General features: G+C 40.1%; 1 protein-coding gene across 2 annotated transcripts; it reads left to right on the forward strand.

The window, feature by feature from the left end:
- Nucleotides 1–1,305: 1,305 nt before the first annotated feature.
- Nucleotides 1,306–4,063, forward strand: LOC106659923 (zinc finger protein 431-like). 2 transcript variants are annotated; one of them, XM_023463035.1, is made up of 3 exons: nt 1,306–1,486; nt 1,553–1,667; nt 1,740–4,063. In XM_023463035.1, exons 2-3 carry the CDS (start codon nt 1,554–1,556, stop codon nt 3,897–3,899), a joined length of 2,274 nt encoding a protein of 757 aa, XP_023318803.1. In that variant the 5' UTR covers nt 1,306–1,486; nt 1,553; the 3' UTR covers nt 3,900–4,063. The 2 variants fall into 2 exon arrangements, with proteins under 2 accessions (XP_023318803.1, XP_023318804.1); XM_023463036.1 differs by having other exon boundaries at nt 1,306–1,481.
- Nucleotides 4,064–11,686: the final 7,623 nt, after the last annotated feature.

The raw sequence follows: 11,686 nt of genomic DNA on the forward strand, positions 1-11,686 counted from the left end.
AAAATCGATGCTCGGTTTTTCGCGCGCAGCGGAACAACTTTGTTTCTTTTCTTTTTACGTTTACTTCTCGTGTACTCAGGGAAGCGCCAGCTTGAAATTTTCGTTGAAATTTACAGCGCCCCGCGTGCACGCGCGCCAGACGCGTAATTTACAGTTATAAGCGCGCGCACGGGTGCCCGGAGAGATGTATTTCAAAATTTAATTGAAAAGACGCTACCGCGCGCGCACTTCTCTAGCAGCGGGTGGTGTTGCTGCTGCTGCTTTCTTTCTCTCTCTCTCGCTCTCGCTCTCGCACGCGAGTGTGTATATAACGTGTAACCGAGCGAGTATCGTGCACCCTGCTGCAGATGCGGCGCGAGCGGAAAAACAAAGAAGATCTCTCGGCGCGAGAGAGAGAGAGCTACTGTGCTGTTACTCCTGTGCTGCTTTCAGCGAGCGGCGAGTATAAATCGCTCAAAATTTCTGCGCCTTGCCGTGGGTACAAGTCGAACGAAATAAAATAGTAAATTTGTCGAGCTGTTGCTGCTGCCGCAGTGACTCGAGCGACGCTGAGAATTGTACGTTGTACGTATAGATATATATAGGACAAGCTATACTGTGTCTAGCTGAGACACAAGATTTACATGTGAGATTTTCGCTTCCTCTACCTCGAGGCGTGCGCGATCGCGAGTATTTTGAAAATTGATAAATCACGCAAAAGTCTCCAAAAGATTTCGGAAAAATAGTTTTTACATGATCTCTAACTAAAATGCTCTTATAGCTAAAACTTTGTTTTTTCTCTTTTGGTTTCCAAAAAAACCGGCCACAAGCCATCTAGCGGGAACTAATGAAATACCGCGTATTTTCAAAACGCTTACTTTAAGTTATCAATACATGAAAGTTTGGTACTTCTAGATTTTTTTTTATTAATTCACACATTGGTCAAGTGAATTTGCCGCATATTAACTTAAGTAGTAGTAGTAGGAGTAAATGATGCAATTTTATGGTAAATATAATGTGAAAGGTCATTAAGGAATGAGTACTTGAAATTAAAAGTACTTGAAATTTACGAATACTTTTACAGTTTGCTGCAATTTTCTGTTGTATGAATTTTTCTCCGCATATATCACACGTTGTGTGCGTAAGGAAATTATGCGTCTGGATAAATGATACACTTATTACAATTTTGTGTATTTTCAAACGCGCGCGAGTGTCAAAGCAAATCGCAAATACATTACTTCGTGTGGCTAGTCGACGGTAGAGGGGGGAATCGCAATCACGAGGTCTCCTCGCTAATGCGCGAGTAGTGCGTATAACAGTCGCTAACAAGGATGCCTAAATTCCTCAGTGAGCGAGTGTTTACAAATTGGTGAGTGGCGCATACTGTGTTGGCTACTCGAGGCATATAACCTCAAAAAATTTTTCAGTGGTCGAATATATTTTCTCAAGGTACACAGTCGTTTCATACAATCAAACGAACAATAAAAAGCAGCGGGTGCATAGTTAGGTATAATTTTTTTTTGGGTATGCCATAATATTTTTTGAAGCCTAATCAAATTCAATTATTCTCCAGAATGAAGGAAGAGTCGAACCTTTCTTGGACAGATGCAGGTGACGATTATAATTTTAATTCGGTAGTCTCTAGCGAAATCCAAAATTTTCGAACGTTCCCAGATATTAAAACATCGGTGAGTATAACGAAAGTAAAAAACTATTTTGTTTTTAAATTATCAAAAATAATAACACGATTTTAATCATAGGCAAATTACGTGAATGTGGCAAAGCCATTTCACGATGAAAAAATATTCGTCGACTTTGAGTGCAAAGATGTTAAACCTGGACCAACATCTTTATCATCGGCGATCTGCAAATATGAGTATCAAAATTGTGGATCTATTGTGAAAAAAGAAAGCGAAAATAAAACCAATGGCATAAATGAAAAAATATTCGTAGATTTCGAATGCAGGGATGTGAAGTCTGAACCGAAGTCTCTATCGACAACCATCGACAAATCTGAGTCTCGAAAATTTCAACCTATAGTGAAGATAGAAAAAGAAGATCAGAGCAATGATAAAAATGAAAATATATTCATTGATTTCGAGTGCAAGGATGTCAAATCTGAAGTGAAACCATTATCAGAAATAACCTGCAAAACTGAGGATCAAAATTTACTACCAATTGTGAAAATTGAAAACCAACTGCAGACAAATTACTTAAAAGAAAAAGATTTCGTAATTTTACGAAAGAAAGAATTAAATTACGACAATGACCGTGAGATCCAAGAAAAATCCCGAATAAAAATGAACAAATCGGAGGAAACAAAGATAATTGAAAAAACAACTCAAATCAAATTATCTTTTGAGTGCCAAATGTGTCGAAAAACGTATAAGTCGCAAGTAAATCTGAGAAGACATATTAGCACGACACACATGGGGATTAGACCATATGAATGTGAGATTTGCCACAAATCATTTGGATACACACAAAACTTAAAAAGACACATAAATGTAGTACATAATCAAATCAAACCCTTCGAATGTGAGATTTGTCATAAATCATTTAGACAAAATCGATATCTCAGAAGACACTTGCATGATAGTAGAAAACGATTCGAGTGTGACATTTGTCTTAAATCATTTTCACTTAAAGGTAATCTAAATAAACACATACGTTTAGTCCATGGTCAGAGCAAACTTTTTGAATGTGACATTTGTCACAAGTCATTTGGAGAAAAAAGTACTCTCAAAAGTCACATAAATGCAGTACATGAGTGTAGAAAACATTTCGAGTGTGATATTTGTCATAAATCATTTTCACATAAAGGTAATCTAAATATACACATAAGTTCAGTCCATGATCAGAGCAAACCCTTTCAATGCGACTATTGTCACAAATCATTTGGATACAGGGGTGACGTCAAGCGTCACGTGAATGCAGTACATAATCAGAGCAAACCCTTCGAATGTGAGATTTGTCACAAATCATTTGTACGAAAAGATAATCTCAAAACACATTTAAATTCAATACACGATAATAAGAAACCCTTTGAATGTGAGATTTGTTACAAATCATTTGTACGAAAAGATAATCTCAAAACACATTTAAATTCAATACACGATAATAAGAAACCCTTTGAATGTGAGATTTGTTACAAATCATTTGGATACAAGGGTGACCTCAAAAAGCACATAACGATAGTACATGATGGTAGCAAACCCTTCGAATGTGAGATTTGTCACAAGTCCTTTGGATACAAGAGTCACCTCAAATATCACACAAATACAGTACATGAACGGAATAAACCCTTCGAATGTGAAATTTGTCTCCATAAGTTTGGATCCAAGGGTAACCTCAATGTTCATATCGATTCAGTACATGAACGGAATAAACCCTTCGAATGTGAAATTTGTCTCCATAAGTTTGGATCCAAGGGTAACCTCAATGTTCCTATCGATTCAGCACATGATCGGAGCAAACCATTCGAGTGTGAGATTTGTCACAAATCATTTGTACGAAAAGATAATCTCAAAATACATTTAAATTCAATACACGATAATAAGAAACCCTTTGAATGTGAGATTTGTTACAAATCATTTGGATACAAGGGTGACCTCAAAAAGCACATAACGATAGTACATGATGGTAGCAAACCCTTCGAATGTGAGATTTGTTACAAATCATTTGGATACAAGAGTCACCTCAAATATCACACAAATACAGTACATGAACGGAATAAACCCTTCGAATGTGAAATTTGTCTCCATAAGTTTGGATCCAAGGGTAACCTTAATGTTCATATCGATTCAGTACATGATCGGAGCAAACCATTCGAGTGTGAGATGTGTCAAAAATGTTTTGGATCTAACAGTTATCTCAAAAAGCACATTAGGGCAGTACATGATAGTAGAAAACTTTTTTAGTGTGTCATTTATCCAAAATCATTTGTATGCTAAAATGTACTTAATAGTCATTGTGTAATAGCTCGTAATCTTAGAAATACCTTTGAATGTGAGATTTGTCACAAATCTTTCGAGTACCAGTATAAATTAAAAACTCACATAATCACAGTGCATTATCATAGCAAACCCTAGAAGCGTGAGATTGGTACGGAAGAAATTTGGACGCTATGTACTTTTGAAACATTTATCATATGAATATTCTTTAATTTTATGAATAAAAATAAAATATATCAAAATGTAACTAATTTTGCCATGATTATGAAAACCTCTCACTTTTACGTTTCATCAACGAGTTTAAATATGAACGAAATTTCGTTTTTAATTTACTGTTTCAAGTATTGCATCTGAACCGAACTTTCAATATTTCAATTAGTTCAACCTTTGCTCAACAACACACACATATACATTGCACTCTCGTTCCCAGCTAACTTGTATTAAATTATACTACGCGAACGAGCCTTGAAACACACCTCGTAAGTACACGCGTATCCCGAGAGCAATAATCAGATGTCCGGGCTTGCGAACGCATAATTCGTACGCAATTGCGAGACCAGAGATAAATACGATAGAGAGAGAAACACACACGCGTACATACACGCGGAAGTGGAAAATAACGCGAAAGGAGTTATAACGAGCTCGTGCTGCTGCTGCTGCTGCGTAGTACTACTACCGGAGCACCACCGAGGAACGGCATAGAACTGATATTATAGCCATTTAGACCTCTCTCTCTCTCTCTGCAGTATTATACTCTCACTGTAGCCGCGCGACGAGCGGCAACTGCAAATTGCACGATCCTCGCTCCTTAAAAGCCCGGGCTATATAAGCATCACACCGCCGCGTGGAAATTTGGGGGCTGCTGCTGTTGCAGCTTCTTTAATACCCCCTCATGACCGCCCGTCCGGAATGGCCATTCGGATATATCTATACGTATATACCCCGCCATGTATATTTCTCGAAAACTTGCTGGCGGTGCGGGATAACGCGTCGTTTCACGCGCGCCGGCCACCACCACCACCACCGCCGCCACCGCCGTCTTTTCGGAAAACTACGCCAAGGAAAATTACTTTGCACCTTAGCAGCAGCAGCAGCCGCAAGCTAGCCCAAACATCTAGAAGCTCGAGAGAAAGAGAGAAGCAAAGGAGAGATCACATTTTTGGGGGCAGATTACGCTTAAGCTGGTTTTATATATTATATGTAGCACAGGACTCGCTTGTATATTAACCTGCGTTATAAATATGTGCCAAGGATTTGTACGTAATACGTAAATAAGGGGGGCACAGCTTCCGCACAGATACGCGTGCACACGCGAGGCGCAATGTATCCTACGGTCAACGTATATAATATTTCATCTCTCTTTTTTTTTTCGTTACTCTCTTTGCCGTACCTCTCACCCGAGCGATATAAATAATTGCCGTTAGGCTCGATCGCGTGTACTCTCTGGATAATCACGCGTTTAAACAAATACTCGGTCAATATTTGGCCGGCGATATAATATATATGATACATACATAAAAGCGGCTGCTTTTTGCGGAACGATCAAAAAGTTAAAGCTTTTATAAATAAACACACACACACGCACGCGCGCATTTAAAACCTGTATCATCTGTCAAGCGCACGCGGTAAGCTCGCAATGCCGCGCGCGCGCGCGCAGAAGGGCGTTTTGGTGGTGGCGTTTTAAATCGGGTATTATATAGTACGTAAAGGATACAAAAGGATCGCGCGGAATCACGCGACGCGAAAAATCTGAGTTAAAATCGCGTAAACAAGCTTGCAGTCCTCGCGTCCGACGCTCATCAGCGTGGCTGCTGCATACATGCAAAAAAGAGTGAGTTTTCGGCATCGCTGGGCATTCGTGTAGCGCGCAGAGCTTAACGTACAATGATAAACATACGTATACAACGCACAGATGTATATATTTATAACCGAATTGTGTGTGTGCTTGCCTCTGTCTGCGGCGTGGCCGAGGCTTAATAATCAACGGTTATTCGGAAAGAGAAAGAGACATGTGCTACTGCTGATGCATATAGGATAGACAACCCACGCCAGAATGATATAATTCAACGCAGGGACTCTGTTCTCGTATATAGTAGTAAAACATCGAATGAATTTACAATTCGTAGCAGCAGCAGCAGCAGCAGCAGTTGCAGTTGCAGTTAGTGCGCTACGCTTCGAATAATTAACTCCCGTGTCTATATATGGGCTATTCCACAACAGGTGTTGCAGGCCCAAAAAATGAAGGTGAAAGTAACCATTTACTCTTCAAGAACACAATGAAAAATGAAAATTCTGAAGGGCACAGCCCCCTAGGTCCAACCCTTATGGATCTACAGGGGCTCAAAGTTGGATTTTCATGGTATGAGGATATTCTGCTTCTTACTCTGCTTTTCTATGGGGACATAAGAAAAAATTTTTAAAACATGTTTTTTCATGTAAAATTTGATGTAGAATTCAAATCTATACTCAGATGAGACATTAATAACCTCAAAACCCCTTGAAATAGAAAGTATGGTGTAATAGGACATAAATGTCAAAAAAAAAAATATGTTCGTATACCTCAAATCAGCCCATATTGTAATATGTTCATCGATACACCAAAATACAACTTCTGATAAAGTTTGGTAACTGAGTCTCCATTACAGATCATTATGTAGCTTTTGAAAGCCCAAAAAACATGGTTTTTTCCTCATTTTCCATGTTTTTTGCCTCTTCGCTAGCTACCAAATTGTCTGTAATGGAGACTCAGTTACCAAACTTTATCAGAAGTTGTATTTTGGTGTATCGATGAACATATTACAATATGGGCTGATTTGAGGTATACGAACATATTTTTTTTTTGACATTTATGTCCTATTACACCATACTTTCTATTTCAAGGGGTTTTGAGGTTATTAATGTCTCATCTGAGTACAGATTTGAATTCTACATCAAATTTTACATGAAAAAACATGGTTTAAAAATTTTTTCTTATGTCCCCCCAGAAAAGCAGAGTAAGAAGCAGAATATCCTCATACCATGAAAATCCAACTTTGAGCCCCTGTAGATCCATAAGGGTTGGACCTAGGGGGCTGTGCCCTTCAGGATTTTCATTTTTCATTGTGTTCTTGAAGAGTAAATGGTTACTTTCAACTTCATTTTTTGGGCTTGCAACACCTGTTGTGGAATAGCCCATATATACAATACCTGGGCTCTCTTTGCGCGCCAATCTTATTCACGAACTGTGCCGCGCCGTGCACGCGAACAAGCGGCCGAAATTTTGGGGTATAGGGTCTCCATTGTAATACATAAATCGGAAATACGATTGCGAAATAATAATTGATTTTGCCCTGTGCCACGCGGCTCTTGAAAATTGCTTTCATAAGTTTGTGTGCGCATACGGCGGCGCGGCGCGGCAACATTGATGTAATTATAAATATACACTTCGAAACTCATCAAATATACATTTTCCTCTTTACGCAAAGTTGGCAAAGAATATTTACATCGTGTATAGCTGCTGCTGCTGCTGCTCTTTGACAAAACAAAAACGTGTACATAAAAAAAAAGCATCTGCTAGGCGCGTTATATATTAATATTCCAGTCGGATTTTAAGCTTTTGAGTGGAGCGAGAGAAAAAAAAATAGCAACGCACTGACGACGACGAGTGGCGCTTCATGAGTTTTGAAAAATTTCCGTTCAAAAGTTGCGCGCGCGCGTTTCCCGGGTGCATATACATTCTCGATATGTATACACATTGCTCCGCAGCGGCCGCGATCAATATTCATGTGGCGCGCGCGCGCGCGGCTTGAAACTTTAGCGAAACATTAATTGTGTATACACGAGGATTTTGCCGCTGGTACACACGCACACACATACACACTCCTGTTTATAATGTCGTGGAACACCATAATGCAACAAAAGTGCAATCCACCGAAAACGCATTAACCGCGCGCGCCCGCGATCGAAACCCTAAACTTTTCGAAAAATCGATCGCTCATCCTCAATAATATAATAACAACAACGTTTCCTCCTCTTATCTGTTATAGGAAGAGTCGAGACTCGATTTTCCCGAAGCCAAGGCTAGACGCAACGACGAGCGGCTTTGTTTCGAGTATATGTGCGCTCGCTCGCTTGCACACATCGTCGCTAGCTAGAGTTTGCCGAGCAATTAGATCCTCGGTATCCGCGAGCGAGCGAGTTCGCGTCTTTCTGTGTATCTTTAAACTCGATTCTCGTGCGGGAGTGTATATAGCAGCGCTCACGTGCGACGCGCGACTGATGAATGCAAAATCGTCTTGTGTGTGTGTGTATATGCATCGTCTGTTTTACCTATATATACAATATTATATATATACCGCATGCGCGACGTTTGTTATGCGGGTGATGCGGCAGCAGCAGCATCAGCAAAAGCAGCTATACTGCGATGGGCAAAAGAGCGTAATTGCTTATCCAGAGGAGGAACACAACTAATGTTTGTTTTCTGCTCCCGCTGATGCCGCCGCTGCTGCTATACACGGGCCGACGAGCAGCAGGCCAGGCACAGCGTTATGCATTCGCCGAGGTAATGGAATTTCATAAAGTGCTCGTTGAAGCTTTTAGCGCGCGCGCAGCTCGCAGTGCGTCTATATTTTTTTTCTCCTCTCTTTTTTGAAAACTCTGCGCTGCGCTCACCTTGAGAGTTGTTGTTGATGTTTGAAAATCAGCTTTTCCGCACACGCGCGCGTGTGTGTGTATAACTCGTCTGCCGTTGTTGCTGCCTCGTGCGCGCAATTTAAAAGTTAATTTACAAAATGCGTGCACGCGAGAGACAATAAGTTGCAATTTGTATTTCGATATCTCGTATATATAACTTTTATGTTTGAACACGCAGTTGATGAAAGCGTCGAGTGCGTAATTCTTCGATATGATACGCGGGATGAAACTCGTATGAAATCCCTTTTAACGAGGCTCACGCACGCACGTGCGTATACATATAAAACTCGGTTTCTTCGCTCTCTAAGAATCCACGTCGTGATGATACGCGCGTGTGTGTGGAGAAAATCCCATTAAAGCTACATTGGTTGGAAGATAAACCCGAGGAGGTGGTGTAGTAGTAGTCGTAGTAGTGGTAGGGCTATCAACGCTACGGCGCGAGCGGGAAGATAAGCTCCACGAGGCTGGGGTACCGATAGACGGTCGATTTTGCCGCGCCACCACGAAGCCAATCCGATTCTGCTTAATTTAAGAGACTTCGAGGAGTATAATGCTCGCGTACGCAACGGAGGGCTATATTCTCGAGGCCCCTTTTTCACACATGCTTCGCATAGAAAAGACCGCTATAATTTCTCGCTCGCGGCGCAGTGATAAAAGAAGATTTTTATATGCGTTCTTTGCGGCCGAAGGTGCGAGGATATAATACTATATCGGAGGGCGATTCCTTGCCAATGGGGTTACATTTTCGTGGCTTATAGTAGCGAATCTTTGGATTAAAATAAAAAAAAAGGTAATCGTGATATGTGTTACTCGAACAATTAATTTAAAGCGTACCTTTACCAACGAGTTATTCCACGACGAGCTGGAGGCTAACGCATGTAATCAGTCATAACTACGTTATTTTTAATGTTTAATATGCTCTTGTACTTCGAGAGAGCTCATCTATGCGTATATCGGAACTCAGCTATTTATACAACGCTTAGTATTCGCAACAAGTTTTCCCTCGTGCATAATCGCGGAACAACCATTTGCTTTGATTAAACAATTTGCATAAATGATATTAGTTTAAATTATCGTTTTTCTTGCGAGGCGGTCATAATATCTCATTATTCGTAATTAACCGTATTATTATACCGCACACGTGTACACAAAAAGAAAAAAAGTTAATTGCAATGAAAATCACAGTCGACTTCGAATTATAAAACAGTCATGTGATTCGAATTTTTATCGAATACTTTTTTTTACTCCAATATTATTATTCAGTTTCTCATGTAATATCACACGTGAGAAGTTTCATTGTTGTTATTATTTTTATTTTGTGCCCGTCAATTGTACTTTGGAGACCTTCAGAAAAATTTACATCACAAAACGAAAAAATTCCTCATTCATTCGATAGATGTTATATTATTTCTTTTTTAACAGATTCATCGATCACTATAATAATTCAATCAAAAATCCATTACTCACAAGTAAATTATCGCTCTTACCTTAGAACTTGTCTTTCTTCTCTTGTGTGATTTACGAAAATTTGGACACTCGCCATCTATCGGCATTTGACGAATTCTATGACAAGGCTAGCCGAAGTCTCAGAAAAATTTGAACGTTTTATGATCGCACAATACGAAAAGTGTTAAATTAGTGTTGAATATTCTATTTATTCAACATTTCCTTCGCATTATTTGGCATTTTAAACATTGTCTAATCAATTATTCCGAATTTTACGATAATTCCAATCACACAAGTTAAAATTATGTGTTTTCCACTTTATATGTTTATCAAGTACGCGAAGACACGAACAATCGCGTATCAATCTAGCTCGCGGGTAAAACAAATGCGTCGCACGCAGCGCAAGCAGCATCGGGACCGCTGCAATTTTTAATTGAATCATTGACTGTCCAAATTGATTTGCTCGCGAATCGTGTTGTACACGTGCGTCTCTCTCTCTCTCTCTCTCTCTCTCTCTCTCTCTCTATACAGACGGTTATATAATGACCGGCGCGTCGGAAGGCTTTTAATCAACTTGTTTGTTATATATTCACCGACAATTCAAAACCAAAGCAATTTTCGTTTTCGCGATATAGAATCTCGCTCTAGCTTATAGCGCGCGCGAAATGTACTGCAGAGCATTAATGACGCAATGGCAATTAATTCTTAACGAGCGCGCGGGCACGAGAATTATAATATGCGCGCGTGGAAGACAAAAGGCAAAACGTTCCCAATTAATCTTTTTCTTATAAAGCGCAGATGGTCTCGCAGATCTTCGCGCGCAAATAACAAAGCGAGTAGAGAGAAATTATTCCGGACCTCGGACGCGAAAAACGTTCTCATTATTATATTCATCTCAGAAATGAGGGGTGGTGTGTACATTATGTACTACGCGATATCGGAGTGTGCGGGTACATGAACACCACATACTGCAAGCCACCCGATTATTTTCCTTTTCGAATCTAATTAAGTCGCCCGGCTGTATAGAGGCACTTTCACCCCCTTGCCTTTAATGGGCCGAGCGTGATATAAAAGCTTATTAATACACAATGATGAATTTTCCAATAATACATTATCGGAGATTTCGCATTAAAACGGCGCCGAGGCCACGGAAGCATGTAAAACAAGAGCAAAATGCGACGCACACACGCAACACAACAACAAGGAGGAGAGCACAACATTGTTTTCGGACGGGGTTAATATTCGATTTATGTTACGATATATACTGCGCACCGACGAACTTATCGGGTATGGTCCCCTTACATATACCACTGCTACATATCACACGATACGATCTAATTTTTCAACTTCATACTGCTAATTAACACATTCGGGGTAGAGATTTCTCGGACAAAACGCGTGCGTGTGTAATATATACCCGTTTGATATAGCGACCGGAAATTTCAGAGGCTAATAAGAGCGCGCGATAATTTAACGATATTTGAAAACTCGTCGGTGCGTATACTGGCGTTGACGCGCATAATTTGCCCCGGGATTTTATCAAATTTTAGAAACCCGATAGAAGAGATCCGTTCGATGTAACATCTGACTCGTTACCGATATTCAATTTTCCCCGGAGGTCGTCGAGCGGGGCTGAA

This window comes from Trichogramma pretiosum, unplaced genomic scaffold (genome assembly GCF_000599845.2).
Source record: "Trichogramma pretiosum strain Unisexual culture from Peru unplaced genomic scaffold, Tpre_2.0 scaffold19, whole genome shotgun sequence".
Classification (NCBI taxonomy): domain Eukaryota; kingdom Metazoa; phylum Arthropoda; class Insecta; order Hymenoptera; family Trichogrammatidae; genus Trichogramma; species Trichogramma pretiosum.